The following is a 24,680-nucleotide window of genomic DNA, read 5'->3' as shown; positions in this document are numbered from 1 at the left end:
TATAAAGGAATGATATATAGAGGAATGATATATAGAGGAATGATATATAGAGGAATATAAATAAGTAAATGACAGGAAGAGTGCAGGAGGATTATCCAGTCAAACAAGTCGCAGGTAGAGACAGAGATGCTTTCTGGCATTCTCTCACAGCATCTCATTGAGCTGAAGCGTCTCATTAGTTCCAAAGCAAACCAATTCATTAGGCAATGGAATGAGTTATAATCTAGGAGGACACACTACTGACACACACACGCACTTACAGTAACATAGTCTTGAATATTGAATTAATCTTAAACAGTACACACACTCACTTCACACTAACGATTTCTCTGTGTCTGTGTTGCAGGGATGGGCTGTGCTCAGAAGACTCTTCAGCCAGGTAACTGCCAGGCTCAGCAAAATGTAGATGGAGGTGACGTGCATGCTGTGCATTTGCAGGAAGGTGGGGGGGGCTGCTTAAGAGCTCAGCTGCAGTGTCTGGCGTTTTTTTGTTGTTAGTCCAGAATGCATCTCAATCTGACACACACACACACACACACACACACACACACACACACACACACACACACACACACACACTCCCCCCTGAGAGATCAGACCACTGCTGACTCACTACAGCAGAGCACTCTCTCTCTCTCTCACCATGCCTCCGCCTCTCTCCTGCCTCTCGCTTCCGTTCTGTCATCTCCTCTGGATACTATTTATCTTTCAGTGTCCCATCTCTTCTTCCGTGCTGTCTCTTTTTCTCTCGTAACATGCCCTACCAGAACTCGTGTCCCCCTCCCCCCCCATCGCACTCTCCCGAGGGCACAGTGAATGACACTACAGGTTAGTAAGAACTGCAGTGGATTTGTAGAAGTAGCGACCATGACTGCCTATTCACTAGTGCCTGCAGGCATTTTTTGTGTGCGTGAGTGTGTTCAGGTGAGCGGATTATGTAACCATCAGAGGCTGTCTGTCTACATGTATGTGTGTAGGTACTGTATGTGTGTGCGTGTACATGTGTAGGATGTACATGTGTGTCAGGGCCAGAGTGTGTTAGCGCTGCACGGTTAATCGAATTCAGATTGAAATTGCGATATTGACATGTGCAATATCCATATCGCAAGAGGCTGCGATTTTCTCCTTTCTTTGACACTCTGTTAATACAACAAAAACTAGACTACGGTGCCTCCTCCAATGAGATGCGCTAGACTCCGTTCATTCACTCTCTACATGCACAGAAATCCTGACCAATCACAAGCAGGCTCTCTCACTCTGCATGGCATGCACATGCTGGCCAATAACAAGCGTCCTTGCTTAAAGCGTGCAGTTAGACGCTGGTGAGGAGAGAAAGGGCAATGTATTTAACCCTTTGAAGAATAACCATATCCTACTTTATGGCGACTGCATGGGGAAAAAATGCGCTGACAGCAGAAAAGCCCCTCAGCCACAACCAGCCACCCACAAACCAGCCATCAAGTGGAACGGCCTAGGAAAACAAATCCCGCAGACCAGTGGAGGTTGTGGCTGAGGGGCTTTTCATAATAATGGCTGGAACGGAGTGAATGGAATGGCATTAAACACATCGAAACCATGTGTTTTCATGTATTTGATACCATTCCGCTCCAGCCATTGCCACGAGCCCGTCCTCCCAAATTAAGGTGCTACCAACCTCCTGTGCCTCAGACACAGAAATCACAGAGGCTTTCACCTACCAGATAGCCAAAGACATGGTTCCTATTTACACTCAGCAAAAACTGCTTCAAGAAGATGATAAACAAACTAGACAGGAGATGCAGTTGTCCATTTTGCATACATTTCTCCCAAGTTGCCATCCCAACACTGTATAACAAAATTAAGGGAGAAGCCGAAAAGTCGCGTTGAATGACTGGACCAGACTCCAATGTTTTGGACACAGGCTGCACCTTGCAATCGGTAGGCTGCGTGTTACATGATTGAGCCTACTTATACATAATTACACAATCATAAGCTTCCTATTCCATCTGCAGCCTGCCTGAATAAATTATTTAAGAACTCATAATTGTAAAATAGGAAATAGGAACTCATAATGTTATTCATTAATTAATGATAAGTGCTGCGCTTACAGCACACAATATTTTGATGATCATGTTAAAAATGAATGTTTGTTAATATGTATGTGTAATAATCCTATCTATTATCATATGTAGCCTATAACAATGTTGGAAAAGATTTGTTTCTTTTGGTTTTGTATTCGGTTACAGTATGTATGCATTCATATGATCTCATTTTAGAAGTGATGTTCTCTACCCTGACAATTGTTTTAACCATGTCTGATGGAATTGCCAAGTTTTCACCCAAGTGTTTCAAAATCGCAATTCATAATCGCAATTGCAATATCTGGTCAAACAATTGCAATGAGATATTTTCTCCAAATCGTGCAGCCCTAGAGTGTGTGTTTGTGTGGAAATGGTTCCATGAGCAGCATGCACTCAAATATTAAAGGCCTGTGAGAGTCTGTGCTTCCTGCAGGCCACGTTCTGAGCAGTGAATAATTCAACACCTAGTAAGACCGATGAGACCAAAACCCACTCACACTCCCTTCCTCTCTCTCTCTCTCACTCTCTCTCTCTATCCCTTCTTCTCTCACATTCAATCGCACAGCCACACTTGCTCTCTCCCTCCCTCCCTTTCTACCTTACTCCTTCTCCCTCTATCGTTTTCAAACACAACTTTCTCTCTCTCTGATACTTGCTCTTTCTCACTTACACTACGCAAGGCTGGGTATTCTCTCCGTCATGTTTGGTCCTCGTAAGCTCAGATCTCTGGTCTCTCTCCCTCTCCGTTTTGTCTCTCTCTTCTGTCGTCTATGCCTTATTCCTCACACTCCCCGCTCACAAGCACCAGGTGAGAGGAGGTCTTCTCAGGGCCCAGCCCACGCTCCCCGCACACTCTGTGGCGGATGCGTTGGCTCTGCTCTGTGCTGTTCAGTGAAAGGTCATCCCTCCTCCACCCCTGATCCACTCTGCAGACACACACTGCCAAAGAAACCCTGCTCAGCCTCGCGCTGCAGCACCGGCCGGGGTGCAGAGCTGCACCTCTGTTGCTAAGGAGAAAAGGTTCCTCTGAGTTTTCCTCACACCATGTATGATTACACTCCCTCTACCCATTATGGCACATTCACCACCATTTCTCCAGCCTGTTTCTCGTCTTCTCTCTCTTAAATTCTTCCCAAATTTCCCTAGCTACAGTAGCTGGGGGTCTGGAACGAATTTGTCCTGACAACTGGAACCCTAAGCTTCCACCAAGCAGCGCCTTGCCATCCCCACTACACACACACACACACGGTCTTCCCAACTGCGTGTGTGTTTGCTCCTCAGAGTTCCAGTTATGTAACGAGCGGCTCTGCAGTGGTCTCCTACTCTCCACTGCACTGCGTGTTAGAGTGAACTGTGCCGTGTTCGTTTAGTGTGAGGGATGTTTGGGAATGGACATTTGATTGCTCACTCACTTGGCTGCGTGTGCGCCTGTCTTTGACATGTCTCTGTCTTTACATATCCACTTACATAGTCTTCCTCGTTTTCTCTCTCTCTCTCTCTCCCCTTCTCTGTTCCTCTCTCGCTCTCTCTCTCTCTGTTCTCTTTCTCGCACACATACATGCTCTCATGCATATGCACATTCTGCCTACTCCCCTTGGCGTGTGACGTTTTCTACATCATCGCGCGTTTAGCCAATTGCACGTCGCCAAATGCATTACATCTGTGTTGTGTTGTCTACAACTGTCTAACCACCCTAATGATGGTTACATAATCCGCTCACCTGAACACACACACACACAAAATGTCTGTCTATAAAACTCCCCCTGCTCCGTTGATACCCCTCTCTCTCTTTTCTTTGCTCCGATATCTCTTTTTAGCCTGATTTCTCTTTTTTTCCCCCTCTCCATGCGGTTTCTCTTGGTGTTTAAATCACAGAGAACGAGTCCCTGAATAAGCGAGTGATTGTATCACTGCTGTGGGCGGCGCGTCACGTGTAGCTTAACGGTTCATCATCAATGAATCATCCATTTTATCCCGTTTATATTCACGTTCGCCCAAAGTTCCCCTGTTTCTGCTGATTTGAGAATGGGATGTTTTTACGCACGCGCGCGCACACCGATCCTCGTGAAATGATGAACGATAGTGCTTCAGCTGCATGTGGAGGCGGTGACTCGTAATGAAATGCGAGAATCCCCTTCTTCTCCCTTCCCCCTTCCCCTCTCCCTGGGGGTAGCCCTACAGGGAGCTAGAGGAACTACATTACACTGGAGCCGTTGTGAGAAGGAGGACATGTGTGCCTGCAACACAGCATATGCCGGAGGACTCCTGACATATTATAGAGCACGTCGGCATTCAACAGGCAGTGCTTTTTGTACTGTTCTGAATGGCCGTGGCTATGAGCACAAATACATAGACCTCAATGGAAAGAACTAGCTAGCAGCAAGGTGTGTGTGTGGTAATAGAGAGGTAGGGGGGGTCTGATTTGATATGTGATTCCCAGAGACACGCACACACACGCATTCTCAAGAATTGAGAGTCAGCCTTCAAAACTGCACTCATTTGATATAAATGTCTCGTCTCATGGGAGGATAAAAATATGTCTGGGGCGGGGGGTTCTAGTTGCAACCCAGATAAATACTCTAGGAGTGTAGGGGTAGAAAATGCTGCTCCAACCACAACCATGGGTGCGTTCCAAATGGCACCCTATTCCCTGAATAGTGCACTACTTTTGATCAGAGCCTTATAGGGTAGTACACTATATAGGGAATAGGGTGCCATTTGGAACGTAAGCCATTACTATAGTCTATCCCCAATAGTGCTATGACCCTTCAGCCTTTAGTATCGTTTTAAATACACTATTGGTGAGTCTTTATAATGAGTACGCATCGACAAAATGGCTCTGCATGTGTACTGAGTATAAAGCCATACACTAATTTGAAGCATCAACAAGCGGTGCGTCTAATGAGCGCACGTCACGTGATTCTGTGACCGCACATTGGAGGCGAGCGTCAGCAGGTGCACAATCTATGGTCTTCACATACATGCCAAGCTCCATCATGCTTACAGTGGGGGAAAAAAGTATTTAGTCAGCCACCAATTGTGCAAGTTCTCCCACTTAAAAATATGAGAGAGGCCTGTAATTTTCATCATAGGTACACGTCAACTATGACAGACAAAATGAGAAAAAAAAATCCAGAAAATCACATTGTAGGATTTTTAATGAATTTATTGGCATATGATGGTGGAAAATAAGTATTTGGTCAATAACAAAAGTTTCTCAATACTTTGTTATATACCCTTTGTTGGCAATGACACAGGTCAAACGTTTTCTGTAAGTCTTCACAAGGTTTTCACACACTGTTGCTGGTATTTTGGCCCATTCCTCCATGCAGATCTCCTCTAGAGCAGTGATGTTTTGGGGCTGTCGCTGGGCAACACGGACTTTCAACTCCCTCCAAAGATTTTCTATGGGGTTGAGATCTGGAGACTGGCTAGGCCACTCCAGGACCTTGAAATGCTTCTTACGAAGCCACTCCTTCGTTGCCCGGGCGGTGTGTTTGGGATCATTGTCATGCTGAAAGACCCAGCAACGTTTCATCTTCAATGCCCTTGCTGATGGAAGGAGGGTTTCACTCAAAATCTCACGATACATGGCCCCATTCATTCTTTCCTTTACACGGATCAGTCGTCCTGGTCCCTTTGCAGAAAAACAGCCCCAAAGCATGATGTTTCCAACCCCATGCTTCACAGTAGGTATGGTGTTCTTTGGATGCAACTCAGCATTCTTTGTCCTCCAAACATGACGAGTTGAGTTTTTACCAAAAAAGTTATATTTTGTTTCATCTGACCATATGACATTCTCCCAATCCTCTTCTGGATCATCCAAATGCACTTCAGACGGGCCTGGACATGTACTGGCTTAAGCAGGGGGACACGTCTCGCATTGCAGGATTTGAGTCCCTGGCGGCGTAGTGTGTTACTGATGGTTAGCTTTGTTACTTTGGTCCCAGCTCTCTGCAGGTCATTCACTAGGTCCCCCCGTGTGGTTCTGGGATTTTTGCTCACCGTTCTTGTGATCTTTTTGACCCAATGGGGTGAGATCTTGCGTGGAGCCCCAGATCAAGGGAGATTATCAGTGGTCTTGTATGTCTTCCATTTCCTAATAATTGCTCCCACAGTTGATTTCTTCAAACCAAGCTGCTTACCTATTGCAGATTCAGTCTTCCCAGCCTGGTGCAGGTCTACAATTTTGTTTTTGGTGTCCTTTGACAGCTCTTTGGTCTTGGCCATTGTGAAATTTGGAGTGTGACTGTTTGAGGTTGTGGACAGGTGTCTTTTATACTGATAACAAGTTCAAACAGGTGCCATTAATACAGGTAACGAGTGGAGGACAGAGGAGCCTCTTAAAGAATAAGTTACAGGTCTGTGAGAGCCAGAAATCTTGCTTGTTTGTAGGTGACCAAATACTTATTTTCCACCATAATTTGCAAATAAATTCATTAAAAATCCTACAATGGGATTTTCTTTTCTCAATTTGTTTGTCATAGTTGACGTGTACCTATGATGAAAATTACAGGCCTCTCTCATCTTTTTAAGTGGGAGAATTTGCACAATTGGTGGCTGACTAAATACTTTTTTTCCCCACTGTATGTTAATGTGTCATGGTTTTCACAAGTGTGCTTTTGCTTGTGCCAGTGTTGGAGAGAAACTCATAGTTTTACATTAGGATTGTATACATTGCATTGTCTGATCCACTGAGTCCATTGAGTGTTATATCGTTTATGTGTGTGAGGTGAGGCTTGACAAGTAAGTGTAGAGTTGGAGGTGTAGTGTGTGTGTTTTAGCGTTATGTGTGTGCGAGTGCGTTCGCGCATGTCATGTGTGTGCCGTGCCATCTTCGTAAGCATTTCACTGTACTGTTTACACCTACTGTATCCTGTGCATGTGACAAATAAACTATTATTTAATTCTGTACCAGCTAGCCCTAGATGTTGTGACCGTCTGGTCATTAATGTGTCGGTTGCTTCTTTGTGATCGCTCCACCACAGCAAGCGGCTGAAGAAGGGCGATAAGAACGGGAAGGGCCTGAGGCATTTCTCCATGAAGGTGTGTGAGAAGGTGCAGAAGAAAGGCACCACATCCTACAACGAGGTGGCCGACGAACTGGTGGCTGAATTCGCCCACTCCACCACCGTCATGGCCGCAGACTTGGTATGGTCATTTAGCTTTCATCCAAAACCACTAACATACTCAGTATATGTGGCCCATGCAGGAATCAAACCCACAACCCTGGGTTGTGTTCATTAGGCACCAAACAGAAGAAAATGGAATGAAACGAAACAGGGAGGGACTACCTGGACTTGTGCAATGAGAAACGGTGCTGGTCTTCAGTTATATTTTCCCATTGTGTGCCCTAATGAACACAACCCTGGTGTTGCGTGGTCCTCTAACCCATTGTGCCAGTAGAATGACAAAGTATTGTAGGGGCTTGTTGAGAGGATCTAACCCGGTGGCCAGATCTCTGACTATACTTTAGCCAATGCCTCTTAACATCCCCTTTCATGCATAACTAAAGAACAAACTGATCTGGCCAACAGGCTAGTGGATAACACTCAACACGTGGTTCATTTTATTCTTCTTGTTTTATTTGTAATGTACATTTTTCTTCCTGTTTGTGAGAAATGTGTTGTACTCAGGGCACCATTGGGAATGAGACCCTGGTCTCAATTGGGCTACCCTGAATAAATATAAGCTAATACATATAAAATACGTCCAATTTGACATGAGACAGCAAAAATGGTGCTGCATTATTTTCTCCAGCAAAATTTTCTTGTTAGATAAGTTTGTTTTTCCATTCATAAACTGTTCAAGAAAAGCAATTAACGAATGACAGATTTGAGCTCGTAGAGACTATGGAATGTTGTTTATGTTGCAAACGGTTCCCTTGCGTCCCAAAGCATTGTGTTAGAGAAGTCCAACTGAAAGATAGGCTGTTTAAATAGTGGGGAGGAGGTCAACCTCTGAATACTTCCCGGTATTAATAATGACACAGCCCCTTAAAAATTGCTTGGCCCCAGACCTAATCTGCTTACTTCCTGTGGAATGTTAAAAAGTATAATTAATTAAAAACAGATTAACCATGAGGGCTAGCAGTTAGTGCGCCGCAGGAGGGGTAGTGGGTCTTCCTGGCCAGGGACAAACACCGTGGGACAGTTACTAATTAGATGCCCCTTGAACCCCCAAGACAAGCTTAGAATCATAACCTCTTTTCTTCTCTGTTATTATCTGTTTCCTCTTATAGTTAATCTATTTTCTTTACTCGCTTCTCTTTTCTCTTTTCTCTTTCCTCACTCTTCTCTCTCTATCCCCCTGCCTCCCCAGCAGGTGTATGACCAGAAGAACATCCGCAGGCGCGTGTACGACGCTCTCAACGTGCTGATGGCCATGAACATCATCTCCAAGGAGAAGAAGGAGATCCGCTGGATCGGCCTGCCCACCAACTCAGCCCAGGAGTGTCAAAACCTGGAGGTGATCACACACACACACACACACATACACACACACACACTTTAAACCAGCAGAGCTCTCTCTGGGAGCTGAAAGTGAGCCTTGACAGCCACTCCATGACATCTGTCACTGTCACCTCTCAGGAAAATAGGGACAGGCGGACAGAGAGAAATAAATGGCGTGAGGGGAGCACAGACAACGGAAAGGGGAAGGAAAATGAGACCCTTTCAGTTCTCTTCTAGAGTGCATTCAGAAAGTATTCAAACGCCTTGAATCTTTCAACATTTTGTTACGTTACAGCCTTATTCTAAAATGGATTAAATAAATGTTTTTCCTCATCAATCTACACACAATACCCTATAATGACAAAGTGAAAACAGGTTTTTTGAAATGTTTGCAATTGTTGTATTAAAAATTTACAGAAATACCTTATTTACCTTATTTATTTATTCAGACCCTTTGCTATGAGACTCGAAATTGAGCTCAGGTGCATCCTGTTTCCTTTGATCATCCTTGAGATGTTTCTACAACTTGATTGGAGTCCACCTGTGGTACATTCAATTGATTGGACATGATTTGGAAAGGCACACACCTGTCTAAATAAGGTCCCCCAGTTGACAATGCATGTCAGAGCAAAAACCAAGCCATGAGGTCAATGGAATTGTCTGTAGAGCTCCAAGACAGGATTGTGTCGAGGCACAGATCTGGGGAAAGGTACCAAAAATATTCTGCAGCATTGAAGGTCCCCAAGAACACAGTGGCCTCCATCAATATTAAATGGAATAAGTTTGTAACCACCAAGACTCTTCCAAGAGCTGGCCACACATGACAGCCTGATTGGAGTTTGCCAAAAGGCACCTAAAGGACTCTCAGATAATGAGAAACAAGATTCTCTGGTCTGATGAAACCAAGATTGAACTCTTTGGCCTGAATGCCAAGCATCACGTCTGGAGGAAACCTGGAACCATCCCTACGGTGAAGCATGGTGGTGGCAGCATCATGCTGTGGGGATGTTTTTCAGCGGCAGGGACTCTGAGACTAGTCAGGATCGAGGGAAAGATTAACAGAGCAAAGTACAGAGAGATCCTTGATTAAAACCTGCTCAGGTTCTCAGACTGGGGCAAAGGTTCACCTTCCAACAGGACAACGACCCTAAGCACACAGCCAAGACAACGCAGGAGTGGCTTCGGGACAAGTCTCTGAATGTCCTTGAGTGGCCCAGCCAGAGCCCGGACTTGAACCCGATCGAACATCTCTGGAGAGACCTGAAAATAGCTGTGCAGCGATGCTCCCCATCCAACCTGACAAAGCTTGAGAGGATCTGCCGAGAAGAATGGGAGAAACTTCCCAAATACAGGTGTGCCAAGCTTGTAATGTCATACCCAAGAAGACTCGAGGCTGTAATCGCTGCCAAAGGTGCTTCAACAAAGTACTGATTAAAAGCTCTGAATACTTATAATTTTTTACTAATACATTTGCAAACATTTCTAAAAACTTGGTTTTGCTTTGTCATTATGGGGTATTGTGTGTAGATTGAGGGACAAACACAATTTAATCAATTTTAGAATTTAGGCTGTAACGTAACAAAATGGGGAAAAGGTCAAGGGGTCTGAATACTTTCCGAAAGCACTGTATATCATGTCAACTTTCTGCAGAGCATAGATCTGTCACGATAAACACAGTGACCCATTCTGGTAGAGGACTGGGCATGATGGTGACAGGGAGAAGGGGGGAGTGGGGAGACAGAGAGTGGAGTACTCCTACCGCTGGGCTGTTTTGACAGCAGAGCACTTCAGCATGCCATCACTACTGTCTGACAATACAAATAGTAATTGTCTTGCTTTACTCTGGTCAGTTACTTAAATAACGATAGTAACTGTCTGGGTGGTGGATATGGGTAGGGCTCTTGAAGCACGGGGTGAAGGTGGAGTGGGGGTTGGATGGAAGAGGGGCACAAGACATCCCCACTGACCATCTACATCTAGTCATTAACTTCCAAACCCTGTCATGACCATGGCCGCCATTTGGAGGCTTCAAGAAACACTTTAAAATAACTCCACATGCTGATCTAGCTACTGTTGTAGCCTATGTTTCTTTTTAAATTGCTTGTTTGTTTTGCTTTAGGATTATTTATGTAATGTTTTATTTGTATTACTATTAGTATGAAAAATGTATGCACTCACTAACTGTAAGTCGCTCTGGATAAGAGCGTCTGCTAAATGACTAAAATGTAAATTAGACAGTTATGTTCTACCAGTCCTTTCTAAAATAATTAAACTGTTTCCCCAATCAGGTGGAGAAACAGAAACGCCTGAAGAGGATCAGACAGAAGAGAACTCAGCTGGAAGAACTCATACTGCAGGTACGGAGCAGTCCCTGGTATGTGTGTGTCTGTGTGCGCGCGTGTGTTTGAATGCATTCGTGGGTGTGTACATGCTTATCTCTTTGTGTGTGTGTGTGTGTATGCGCGTGTGAGAGGGAGAGAGATGAAAGTCAGATACCTTGGTCGTGAGTGATGAGCTAGGCAGCTGTTCATCTATAAGTCTATTGAAAAACACCAGCCTATCGTTAGCATATCATTAGCATATGAAAGGGAACCTTTGTGTGACCCAATGGAGTTCCCAGAAGGCCAGAGGGTGTGAGAGGGGTTGAAGATTTCTTGATTGATTACTTCTCCCTGTGAGAAGGACTCGGCGATCACTGAAATGTGTTCGCAGTCTGTTTCTTTAAATGTACCACTCCACGGATAATTTTCATTCATTGCATCTCCGATTGATGGTGTGTTGGCTCCCTACTGCTCTGCCCTGGTGAAGGTAACTCACTCTAAAGCTAAATTTAAGCTTCAGTCTAAGCTCCGATTCCTCTGATGTTTTCGCTCAGAATCGATTTTGCCACGATATGCTAGGGCCAGGCATTTTTCCTGACCACATAACCTGACCAGGAAAGACTTGTTGCCCCATGCGTGACGTATGATGTAGTTCCACACATGAATCATACACGCTCAACCTTCAGAGATTGAAAATGTGTCTTTGTGTATGTTGGGATAGATGTTTTTAGAGTATGTATTGGTAAGATTAGCTGTAGTTGTAGTAACAATGTATTTAAAAGTGTCTGTGTGGATAGGTGTGTTCGAAAGTTCAGGACCTATGGAAGATTAATGGAATACCGTAGCCAGGCAAACTAAATCGATGTTTTTCTGAACATTGCTCATCTCTCCTCAAACAGCAAATCGCCTTCAAGAACCTGGTGCAGAGAAACAAAGCCAGCGAGGCTTCCTCCCTGGCCCCTCCCCCCTCCGGCTCTGTCATCCAGCTCCCCTTCATCATCCTCAACACAGACGTACGCACCGTCATCGACTGCTCCATCTCCAGCGACAAGTATGTTTCACCGCAACTCCTTCACCCTAATGCCTATTGCAAAGACAACTCTAGGTCACTCACTACTGAATTGCTAATCCAATTGCCACAGTAGTATAACGCACATGTTCATTGCGCCTTTATCATTGAAACTCTGACACTTCTCCTACAGTGCTAAGAGTAAATTCAGTTAGGATCACAAGGTTTTACCATGATTAAAATATACACAACCGTTCAAAACTTTGGGGTCACTTAGAAATGTCCTTGTTTTCGAAAGCAAAGCAATTTTTTTGTCCATTAAAATAACATCAAATTGATCAGAAATACAGTGTAGACATTGTTAATTTTGTAAATGGCTAATGTAGCTGGAAACGGCAGATTTTTAATGGAATATCTACATAGGCCGTACAGAGGCCCATTATCAGCAACCATCAGTCCTGTGTTCCAATGGCACGTTGTGTTTGCTAATCCAAGTTTATCATTTTAAAAGGCTAATTGATCATTAGAAAACCCTTTTGCAATTATGTTAGCACAGCTGAAAACTGTTGTGATGATTAAAGAAGAAATAAAACTGGCCTTCTTGAGATTAGTTGAGTATCTGGAGCGTCAGCAATTGTGGGTTCGATTACAGGCTCAAAATGGCCAGAAACAAAGAACTTTCTTCTGAAATTCGTCAGTCTATCCTTGGTCTAAGAAATAAAGGCTATTCCATGTGAGAAATTGCCAAGAAACTGAAGATCTCGTACAACGCTGTGTACTACTCCCTTCACAGAACAGCGCAAACTGGCTCTAACCAGAATAGAAAGAGGAGTAGGAGGCCCGGTGCACAACTGAGCAAATACATTAGAGTGTCTAGTTTGAGAAACAGGCGCCTCACAGGTCCTCAACTGGCAGCTTCATTAAATAGTACCCGCAAAACACCAGTCTCAACGTCAACAGTGAAGAGGCAACTCCGGGATGCTGACCTTCTAGGCAGAGTTGGAAAGAAAAACCCATATCTCAGACTGGCCAATAAAAAGAAAAAGATTAAGATGGGCAAAAGAATACAGACACTGGACTTTTTCTTTGCAACTCTGCCTAGAAGGTCAGCATCCCGGAGTCGCCTCTTCTCTGTGAGAAAATTATTTTGTTAGATGGCGAATACGGAAAAGGAAACACTTTTTTGACTGGATAATTTCAACGAATCACCAGCTCACATCGGTTTCTAAATAGCGAAAGGGTTTGGCTTTCATTTGAATGACAGCGTAACCCTCAAATCCATCAATTCATGTCAGGCCAGAGACGTTTATGGGAGGAGCACCCTTTTTTTTCTCCTAGCCACAGTGGTCTGAAAATGACCAAAAAAAACTGATCGATCTGTTTTAAGCAATCGATTTTGTGAGATCGTGATGACTATAAACTTTAAAACTAACATCACCAATCTGAGGTAAAAACGATGTGTATTTCCTGTAATTCTTGTGTGTTGAAAACATGTCTCTAATGTACAGTCGTGGTCAAAAGTTTTGAGAATGACACAAATACTAATTTTCACAAAGTCTGCTGCCTCAGTTTTGATGATGGCAATTTGCATATACTCCAGAATGTCATGAAGAGTGATCAGATGAATTGCAATTAATTGCAAAGTCCCTCTTTGCCATGAAAATGAACTTAATCCCAAAAAACATTTCCACTGCATTTCAGCCCTACCACAAAAGGACCAGCTGCCATCATGTCAGTGATTCTCTCGTTAACACAGGTGAGAGTGTTGACAAGGCTGGAGATCACTCTGTCATGCTGATTGAGTTAGAATAACAGACTGGAAGCTTTAAAAGGAGGGTGGTGCTTGAAATCATTGTTTTTCCTCTGTTAACCATGGTTACCTGCAAGGAAACACGTGCCGTCATCATTGCTTTGCACAAAAAGGGCTTCACAGGCAAGGACATTGCTGCTAGTAAGATTGCACCTAAATCAACCATTTATCGGATCATCAAGAACTTCAAGTAGAGAGGTTAAATTGTTGTGAAGAAGGTGTCAGGGTGCCCAAGAAAGTCCAGCAAGCGCCAGGACCGTCTCATAAAGTTGATTCAGCTGCGGAATCGGGGCACCACCGGTACAGAGCTTGCTCAGGAATGGCAGCAGGCAGGTGTGAGTGCATCTGCACGCACAGTGAGGCGAAGACTTTTGGAGGATGGCCTGGTGTCAAGAAGGGCAGCAAAGAAGCCCCTTCTCTCCAGGAAAAACATCAGGGACAAACTGATATTCTGCAAAAGGTACAGGGATTGGACTGCTGAGGACTGGGGTAAAGTCATTTTCTCTGATGAATCCCCTTTCCGATTGTTTGGGGCATCTGGACAAGGTGAGCGCTACCATCAGTCCTGTGTCATTCCAACAGTAAAGCATCCTGAGACCATTCATGTGTTGGGTTGCTTCTCAGCCAAGGGAGTGGGCTCACTCACAATTTTACCTAAGAACACAGCCATGAATAAAGAATGGTACCAACACATCCTCCGAGAGCAACTTCTCCCAACCATCCAAGAACAGTTTGGTGACGACCAATGCCTTTTCCAGCATGATGGAGCACCTTGACATAAAGCAAAAGTGATAACTAAGTGGCTCGGGGAACAGAACATTGACATTTTGGGTCCATGGCCAGGAAACTCCCCAGACCTTAATCCCAATGAGAACTTGTGGTCGATCCTCAAGAGGCAAATTCTGACAAACTCCAAGCATTAAGTATGCAAGAATGGGCTGTCATCAGTCAGGATGTGGCCCAGATGTTAATTGACAGCATGCCAGGGCGGATTGCAGAGGTCTTGAAAAAGAAGGATCAACACGGCAAATATTGACTCTCTGCATAAACTTAATGTAATTGTCAATAAAAGCCTTTGACACTTATGGAATGCTTGTAATTATACTTCAGTATACCATAGTAACGTCTGAAATATCTCATAACACTGAAGCAGCGAAGACCAATACTTGTGTCATTCTCAAAACGTTTGACCACGACTGTAGTAACGCGTTCTGTCCACCATAGAGAAATTAGCGTTGCTTGCTGTTTGGGGTTTTAGGCTGGGTTTCTGTATAGCACTTTGTGACATCTGCTGATGTAAAAAGGGCTTTATAAATACATTTGATTGATTGATAACATAATGAAATATGTCAAAGTAATTTAATATGTTTAATATATGATGATATTAAATGTAGAACACACACATTTTTACAATGACATCTATTACATCCTACTTTAACCATGGAGAGTAAAAAAATGCTCCTAAGCACAATTTAACCATGCGCTCTAGACTAGAGTGTCCATAGGTTCTGTGCAGCAGTCTGAACATTTGACGTCCCTACTGTAGATGCGAATACCTTTTCAACTTTGACAACACCTTTGAGATCCATGACGACATAGAGATTCTGAAGCGCATGGGGATGTCCCTGGGCCTGGAGAGTGGGAAGTGCAGCGCAGACAATCTCATTGTGGCCAAGTCCCTCATCCCCAGGTCTCTGGAGACCTACGTCATAGGTGAGAGTGGGAAAATGGCATCTTTGACGTGTGTGCGTGTGGAAACAGGCCATTTCTGTCATTTCAATCTGTCCTCGTCTTCCCTCCCACAGGCATGGCAAGAGGCACCAGTCAAACAAGGTAGATTACCTCTCATAACTTTTCAATCAAAACATGATTTGAACACAATCCACTGCCACACAGGAACACTACACATGAAGAGTGAGTGTACCAAATGGCATCCGATTCCCTTTATAGTGCACTACTTTTGACCACGGCCCAGAGGGCTCTGTTCAAAAGTAGTGCACTATATAGGGAATAGGGTGCCATTTGGGAGGTATCCAGGAAGTGATCCTGTGTTTCTTCTTACTGATAACAGAAAAGCTCAAGCCACACAGGGATCATAGAAATATGAATTACTTAAGGAGACATGATTGATTTTAATTTGAGAACTGAAGTGACTGACCGGTGGTGTGGGTTGTCGTTGTTCAGCTCTTTCCCAGGTGACCTGGACTCCGCCTCTTTGAATGGAAGGCGGAGCTACAGCCACAGTAGCACCGCCCTCTCCGAGTCTCGAGGCCAGACGCCCAGCTCCTTCAACGAGGAAGAGGAGGACGATGACAATGATGACGACGAACCCTCTTCCCCAGAGTGACTGACGGACAGACAGACAGCTAGCCAGGCATCAGTGATGCACCATACCTCTCTCTCTCTGGTACAGGACTCTCGTCTCCCACTGTTCACAGGGGGAATGGAAGTTCTCTGGGGATGTGGCCAGATATACAGGAAATAAGCTGTCAGTCATTCAGGTCTATGGTACAATATTTTAGAAGCATTTATATCTCTCTGTCTCCCTCTTAATTTCTCCCATGTAGTTATTTTTGTAAATGACTTCCATGTCGCTTTCTGCCAAGAGGCGATAGCTGCATAATCTCAACTCCCTGAAAAATGGTCTGTTGTTTTTAGATGGAGTGCAATGTTTTGTAGTCGTTTTCTACTAGACGTAAGCACTAGGAGCAGTGCGGCTATGCATCAAAACGCTCACACTGCCTCGACACACAACAGACTCAGCGACTGAATAGTTTTCGGGATTATTAAAGATGTCTTTATATTTATTTCCCTGTTACATTGAAACATGTCAAACGTATATGAATAGTATGTGTGTTGATGTAGGCTAGTGGTTTTGCTTTCTGTTCCTCCTTTAACGCAACATTTGTCTGATCGATGGGATTTCTAGGCTTCTTTACATTACTTATGATAGTCCTTTATTATTTTTGCAGTTTACTGTTAGCCATTTGATGCAACTGTGTGGAAAGATACCAGCAGCAACCTTTAGCCCTGGTATTAGCCCTACCTTGTCTAGAAACAAGGGTACCTTATGAGTAAATGTAGTTTTCTTTTAAGTGTGAACCATTATTAGTCTGTCTCTCATCAATGTCTTTTTTTATATTATCCTTGAGCCGATATGTAATGGCCTATTCCGTTCAATGCATTGCACCCTCCTGAACGCGATCTCAATGCGTTGTCGTGACCTTTGACCCCTTGAGCTCGTTAGGCCCTACACTCAGTGGACATTCCACTTGGGGAAACGTGTGTACTCTTTTTTTTTTAGAAGGTTCTGCTATGTAGTTGCAGATATGACTGGGTCTGTAAATATACATAAATAAACATAATTTTGTTTAAACCTGTATTTTCAATATTTATTCCAAGTGAGGTATTGATCTCATGGACACTACATTTCCTTGTGTCATTAAGCCTTCTATTTAGGACAGTGTTTCTTAGTCCTGGTCCTGGGGACCCAAAGGGGTGCACATTTTTGTTTTACACACCTGATTCCACTAAATAAAGATTTGATGTTAAGTTGATTAGTGGAATTGGATGTGTAGTGCTACTGCCCAAAACATTTTTTGCAGCCTTTGGGTCCCCAGGACCAGGATTAAGAAACACTGATTTAGAAAATGTCCTCTTGGTCTAATGGTTAAGATATTGGTTTGGTTGGTGTCTAAATGTATTAAGCATGTGGGTACACAAAATGTTATGACCAGTTCCTTAATCATTGAGCGTTATCCTTGTAGAGTAGAAATCACCAGGGTGAAATCCCCTCTCAACCTTGCCAAGGCCTTCTGTTTTAGAGATGGGTGCACCTTAATAGTCTCAAGTAGCTTCCTCCTCTTCATCTGCACCGATCTGAAAACATCAGTGCATATTAATTGTGTAGCCATAGAGACTGGAGAGGAAACCACTTTAGACTATTTTAATGTACCCATTGAGAAACTTCACACTTGCATCTGGGACCCGGCAGCTGCATCACGAAAATCACAAGTTGAAGAAGTGTGAGGAATGATGCCAACGTTGTAAAATTAGTGCAATTAGTGCTAGGTTATGAGAAGAAAGTGCAATAAGGAAACCCCTGGGCAACTTGGCGCTAGCCCGCCAGACTCATCAGCAATGGTGTGTTTTCATGGATACCAAAGAAAGCCAGGCTTCCCCAAAGAATGTATCAAGAAAAATATATATAAAATCATTTATCTTTCGTCTCTCTGTTTTTTCATAATTTTCCTTAAATTCGCAAGAGGCTGAATGTATCTCACCAGAAAAGGATCCGAGCAAGCGTAACAGTGCACCTCTGTCTCTGTATGTGTAGGCCATTCTGGTCATAAAGAGTGACATTGTTGCTGCCCGTAGCATTGAATGCAAGGGAAGCCAGTGAGCATTTGGCCTCCCTTGATAAAAAAAAGTATAAAATAATAGCCAGTCAGCGTTAAGCTAAACTGAGCGAGCTCAACTGTGAATGGTCCTGGCGCACCAAAAAAATAGTGTCAAGGGAAGCCAGTTTGGAATTGGCTTCACTCCTATCGCATCAAGAGAAATAGGTCATAGACAGAAACAACTTGAATTGTTGCATCTCGTTGTGTTGTTTTCCTCCGGTGGCTAGCTAGCTAGCTAAAATTGTCCCTTTGCTAAATTAGCCATGGATGGAGATAGGGATTTGGACTTGTGGTTTTACTTAATTCTCCGTACTGGCCAATGATTATAATGGTGATTCTGATCCAACCATAAATTCATACATTGTGCCCCTGGAGTGAGATGATGGAAGTTAAGTATGTAGCTAGATGTAGAAGGTTAATGTTAACTAGCTAACGTTGCCCATGAATGGAAGTTATGCTAGCAAGCAAGCATTTTAGCCAGGTAGCCTGGGACAACAAAAAATAAAAGTGTGTACTGTATGACAGTGATAGACCGATTAGTCAGCATGAAAGAGAGGAGGATGGCATTGTCATTTCTCTACAAGTAGGGTGAGTTAACATGTTTTTTCTGCACGCACGCACGCACACACACACACACACACACAAACGCACACACAAATCAGAACCATGGACAGCCACATATTTAGCTTACATTTGTTTTTGGTATCTTTTAGTTGTCACTGTATTAGACTAAGCATAGGTGATTTGATGATGTTGAAATGGTACTGGAATAGTGGAGGCAGCTCCTGTTTTCTTTGCGACTTGTGGTAACTCCGTGGTTCTAAATTAATAGTTTAGTAGTCTGAAAATGTCGGAAACATTAACTTGCTTGACCATGCTGTAGATCATTTAACTGTTTGTTACATGCAACATGCTTTGTGGACTTCACCGGACAGGTTGCTCTCCGGTTTTGTGATGAAACAAAGGTGTGGTTGAATTTATTCTGCCACTGTGTCTTCTTATTGTCTCGGCCTTAGGCCTATATATCATGGTCGCAAGGCATATGAATTAACAGGTTATAGAGCAAACAACGCAATTATCACAACACATAGGTTGTAATATGGCTTTTGTTTCTGGCTTGGCTTCCCCAGTGATTTTACCCACGCACTGCTACTGCTCAGCAGAGACATCTCTCTCTCGGAATCCCAGAATACCCACATTGCGTAAATCCGTTCCTAAATCCAGAGCAGTTTCATTGATTGAACTGCCTTGTAATACTGAAACACTCTACTTTACCCTAGCTTGTGTGCTAGTGACCATTTTGTTCAAAACTATACAGTACAACCTTTATTATCCATCGAAACGGAAATGTATTTTGCCGGCAGTTATTTCATTCCTGACCTCTGGACACCACACACACAAGGCTGGAAGCAGCACGAGTCAGCTGCAGAGCAGTTCCCCGGAGCAGGTTAGTGGTGAAGTGCCTTTGTCAAGGGCACAAACGGCACTAGGTACCTGAGATTCTGATACCAGCATGCCTCCAGTTGCAAGTTCATTCCCACTAGATCTTTCCTCTGGGTTTTTTTTCTTTCTCTGAGATTCGAACCAGCAATCCAACGCTTACTGACCCGCTTCTCTAACCTTAAGGCTAAAGAGGAACTTAATTATACATTTTCTTGGAGAGAACGAAAATATGTATTTTTGGTTGATCAACCCACCCGAGTCACACACGCACGCTGAGGGATTGGAAGTACAGGATCAGCCACAGTGCAGCGTCCCTGGAGTAGTTTATGGGTTAAGGGTCTTGTTCAAGGGCAAAACGGCAGGAGATGGTAATGGCTTCTAGGATACTGGGGTGTAATCAACTAAAACGAAAGTTTCTATTGGACAAATTCAGGTAGGTCCCTCTCTGTTTCAATCGGTTTAAGAAACATTTAACAGAATCTGTGTAATGAATACACCCCTGATGACAGCAACCCTCCAATTGCAGCCGGCTCCATCAGATTTTTTTCCCTTCGGACCTCTAAACTCTAGGCTCCATGCCAGCTCTAACAGAATATATAAATACTGACAAAATGAAGAACCAGCAGTATGATATGGATGCGGCATTGCCATCACTGAATATTTATCAAATAGAGGGTTATTGATCACAAAACAATTGGTTAGTCATTGGCCATATGCCTACAATCAATCCTTTTTTACATCAGCAGATGTCACAAAGTGCTATACAGAAACCCAGCCTAAAACCCCAAACAGCAAGCAATGCAGATGTAGAAGCACGGTGGCTAGGAAAAACTCCCTAGAAAGGCAGGAACCTGGGAAGAAGGGGTGGCCAGTCCTCTTCTGGCTGTGCCGGGTGGAGATTATAAGAGTACATGGCCATTTAAGGCCAGATTGTTCTTCAAGATGTTCAGACGTTCATAGGTGACCAGCAGGGTCAAATAATAATCACAGTGGTTGTAGAGGGTGCAACCGCTCAGTACCTCAGGAGTAAATGTCAGTTGGCTTTTCATAGCCGAGTATTCAGAGGTCGAGACAGCAGGTGCAGTAGAGAGAGTCGAAAACAGCAGGTCCGGGACAAGGTAGCATGTCCGGTGAACAGGTCAGGGTTCCCTAGCTGCAGCAGAACAGTTGAAACTGGAGCAGCAGCACGACCAGGTGGACTGGGGACAGCCAGGAGTCATAAGGCCAGCTAGTCCTGAGGCATGATCCTAGCACTCAGGTCCTCCGGGAGGGGAGGGAGAGGGAGAGAATTAGAGGGAGCATACTTAAATTCACACAGGACACCGGATAACACAGGAGAATTACACCAGATATAACAGACTGATCCTAGCCCCCCGGCACATAGACTATTGCAGCATAGATACTGGAGACTGAGACAGGGGTGGGTCGGGGGACACTGTGGCCCCGTCCGACGATACCCCCGGACAGGGACAACCAGGCAGGATATAACCCCACCCACTTTGCCAAAGCACAGCCCCCACACCAGTAGAGGGATATCAACAGACCACCAACTTACTACCCTGAGACATGGCTGAGTATAGCCCATGAAGATCTCCTCCACCGCACGAGCCCGAGGAGGCGCAAAACCAGACAGGAAGATCACGTCTGTGACACAACCCACTCAGGTGACGCACAACTCCTAGGGAAGGCATGGAAGAGCACAAGTAAGCCAGTGACTCAGCCCCCATAATAGGGTCAGAGGCAGAGAATCCCAGTGGAGAGAGGGGAGCCGGCCAGGCAGACAGCAAGGGCAGTTTGTTGCTCCAGTGCCTTGCTGTTCACCTTCGCACCCCTGGGCCAGACTACACTCAATCATAGGACCTAATGAGGACAGATGCAGAGCCTTGGTCTGACGCCATTAAAAGGTCATTTACCACCTTCACGAGTGCAGTCTCAGTGCTATGATGGGGTCTAAAAGCAGACTGAAGCATTTAGTATACATTATTTGTCTTCAGGAATGCAGTGAGTTGCTGCACAACAGCTTTTTCAAAGATTTTTGAGAGGAATTGGAGATTCGATATACACTACCAGTCAAAAGTTTGGACACTCATTCAAGGGTTTTTCTATATTTGTGAAAAAAAATTACATTGTAGAATATTAGTGAAGACATCAAAACTATGAAATAACACATTAAGAGGGAAAGAAATTCCACTAACTTTTAAGAAGGCACACCTGTTAATTGAAATGCATTCCAGGTGACTACCTCATGAAGCTGGTTGAGAGAATGCCAAGAGTGTGCAAAGCTGTCATTAAGGCAAAGGGTGGCTATTTGAAGAATCTCAAATATAAAATATATTTTCATTTGTTTAACACTTTCTTGGTTACTACATGATTCCATATGTGTTATTTCATAGTTTTGATGTTTTCACTATTATTCTACAATGTAGAAAAAGAAAGAAAGAAAGAAAACCCCTTGAATGAGTAGGTGTGTCCAAACTTTTGACTGGTACCGTAGGCCGATAGTTTTTTACATTTTCCGGGTCAAAGTTTGGCATTTTTAAGAGAGGCTTTATTACTGCCACTTTTAGTGAGTTTGGTACACATCTGGTGGATAGGGAGCCATTTATTATGTTGAACATAGGAGGGCCAAGCACAGGAAGTAGCTCTTTCAGTAGTTTAGTTGGAATAGGGTCCAGTATGCAGCTTGACGGTTTAGAGGCATGACTATTTTCATGAATGTATCAAGAGATACAGGATTTAAAAAACTTGAGTGTCTCCATTGATCCTAGGTCCTGGTAGTTCTGTGCAGACTCAGGACAACTGAGCTTTGGAGAGTCCGTAATTTGCTTTCTAACGATCATGATCTTTTAATCGAAGACGTTAATGATTTTATCACTGCTGAAGTGAAAGCTATCCTCTCTTGTTGAATGCTGCTTTTTAGTTAGCTTTGCGACAGTATCAAAAATAATTGTTGGATTGTTCTTATTCTCCTCAATTAGAAGGGAAAATTGGATGATCGAGCAGCAGTGAGGGCGCTTCGATATTGCACGGTACTGTCTTTCCAAGCTAGTCGGAAGACTTCCAGTTTGGTGGAGCGCCATTTCCAATCCAATTTTCTGGAAGCTTGCTTCAGGGCTCGGGTATTTTCTGTATACCAGGGAGCTAATTTCTTGTGACTAATGTTTTTTGTTTTTAGGGGTGCGACTGCATCTAGGGTATTACGCAAGGTTAAATTAAGATCCTCAGTTAGGTGGTTAACCGATTTTTGTTCTCTGACATCCTTGGGTAGGTGGAGGGAGTCTGGAAGGGCATCAAGGAATCTTTGGGTTGTCCGAGAATTTATAGCACGGCTTTTGATGATCCTTGGTTGGGGTCTGAGCAGATTATTTGTTGCGGTTGCAAACGTAATAAAATGGTGGTCCGATAGTCCAGGATTATGAGGTAAAACATTTAGATCCACAATATTTATTCCACGGGACAAAACTAGATCCATGGTATGACTGTGGCAATGAGTAGGTCCGGAGACATGTTGGACAAAACCCACTGAGTCGATGGTGGCTCCGAAAGCCTTTTGGAGTGGGTCTGTGGACTTTTCCATGTGAATATTAAAGTCACCAAAAATTAGAATATTATCTGCCATGACTACAAGGTCCAATAGGAATTCAGGGAACTCAGTGAGGAACACTGTATATGGCCCAGGAGGCTTGTAAACAGTAGCTATAAAAAGTGACTGAGTAGGCTGCATAGATTTCATGACTAGATTTGCTGTCATAAATGTTAGCAACACCTCCGCCATTTGCGGGATGCGCATGGGATATGGTCACTAGTGTAACCAGGAGGAGAGGCCTCATTTAACATAGTAAATTCCTCAGGCTTGAGCCATGTTTCAGTCAGGCCAATCACATCAAGATTATATGATCAGTGATTATTTCACTGACTATTACTGCCTTGGAAGTGAGGGATCTAACATTAAGTAACCCTATTTTGAGATGTGAGATATCACAATCTCTTTCAATAATGACAGGAATGGAGGAGGTCTTTATTCCAGTGAGATTGCTAAGGCGAAAACCGCCATGTTTTGTTTTGCTTAACCTAGATCGAGGCACAGACACGGTCTCAATGGGGATAGCTGAGCTGACTACACTGACTGTGCTAATGGCAGACCCCAGTAAGCTGTCAGGCTGGCTAAGAGCCTGCTGCCTGGCCTGCACCCTGTCTCATTGTGGAGCTAGAGGAGTTAGAGCCCTGTCTATGTTCATTGATAAGATGAGAGCACCCCTCCAGCTAGGATGGAGTCCGTCACTCCTCAAAAGGCCAGGCTTGGTCCTGTTTGTGGGTGAGTCACAGAAAGAGGGCCAATTATCTACAAATTCTATCTTTTGGGAGGGCCAGAAAACAGTTTTCAACCAGTGATTGAGTTGTGAGACTCTGCTGTAGAGCTCATGACTCCCCCTAACTGGGAGGGGGCCAGAGACAATTACTCGATGCCGACGCATCTAACTAGCTGATTTACACGCTGAAGCTATGTTGCGCTTTGTGACCTCTGAGTTTATGGGCTCAGACCCCATAACGGGTGGAGGAGAGACCTGAGAAGGCTCAGCCTCACACCAAAAAAAAACTCAGTCGGGGTCTCAACTTACTGTTGAGAGTTAGAATAGCAGAATGCACAAGGTGCAATTTCGAAATTTGGTTGCACATCAGCAGTCACTCAATTAGCTCATGTCAGCAAAAAATTTTTAGATTGGTAAATTAGTCTAGTGGCCAGCTATCTAAACTTGTAGTAAGCATGGTCGAATTACTGACCGAGTGGGGCCCATATAAAAAACTGCAAACATTTGCCTCCACCCTATGGCAAAATGTGTAGAATTGCAGGGAAATTATCTGTAAAACTGCAAATGTTTCTTTCTGCCCCATGGCAAAATAAGTAGAATTGCATGAAATGAGTTAGAAAATTACAAAATCTTCTCTCTGCCCCATGGCAGAATGTATAGAATTGCAGCTAACTGCTGCTCATGATGAGTTGCGTTTTTCTGTGTCCCCCACCCCCATCAAAGTTGCCCATCCCTCTTCTAAATCAATCTAGCCTACTTCAATGCAATAGAACGTTAAGATGATGAATAACAAATCAGTGACCAGTCCTCTGAGTTTTGAATGCCTCTTCTGGAGCCTGAATGCCGAAAGTGCGCATGCGCTGAGATGCTTCAAA

The 24,680-nt window shown here is 43.9% G+C and overlaps 1 protein-coding gene across 4 annotated transcripts in view; it reads left to right on the top strand.

The window, feature by feature from the left end:
• tfdp2 (transcription factor Dp-2) overlaps window positions 1–17,028 on the top strand; it is a 79,350-nt gene extending 62,322 nt beyond the window's left edge. For 3 of the 4 annotated variants that reach the window (XM_041877256.2, XM_041877258.1, XM_041877259.2), the window contains 8 exons: window positions 347–379; window positions 7,049–7,211; window positions 8,382–8,528; window positions 10,801–10,869; window positions 11,733–11,884; window positions 15,199–15,365; window positions 15,458–15,485; window positions 15,837–17,028. In XM_041877256.2, coding sequence (XP_041733190.1) covers window positions 347–379; window positions 7,049–7,211; window positions 8,382–8,528; window positions 10,801–10,869; window positions 11,733–11,884; window positions 15,199–15,365; window positions 15,458–15,485; window positions 15,837–15,999 — 922 coding nt within the window. In that variant the 3' untranslated portion in view covers window positions 16,000–17,028. The remainder of the gene's footprint in view (window positions 1–346; window positions 380–7,048; window positions 7,212–8,381; window positions 8,529–10,800; window positions 10,870–11,732; window positions 11,885–15,198; window positions 15,366–15,457; window positions 15,486–15,836) is intronic. The other variant, XM_041877257.2, reaches the window with a different exon arrangement.
• Window positions 17,029–24,680: the final 7,652 nt, after the last annotated feature.

This window comes from Coregonus clupeaformis, chromosome 6, assembly GCF_020615455.1.
Source record: "Coregonus clupeaformis isolate EN_2021a chromosome 6, ASM2061545v1, whole genome shotgun sequence".
NCBI classification, from domain to species: domain Eukaryota; kingdom Metazoa; phylum Chordata; class Actinopteri; order Salmoniformes; family Salmonidae; genus Coregonus; species Coregonus clupeaformis.
The sequence above is the reverse complement of the archived record's forward strand: the minus strand, read 5'-3'. Positions and strand labels throughout refer to the sequence as shown.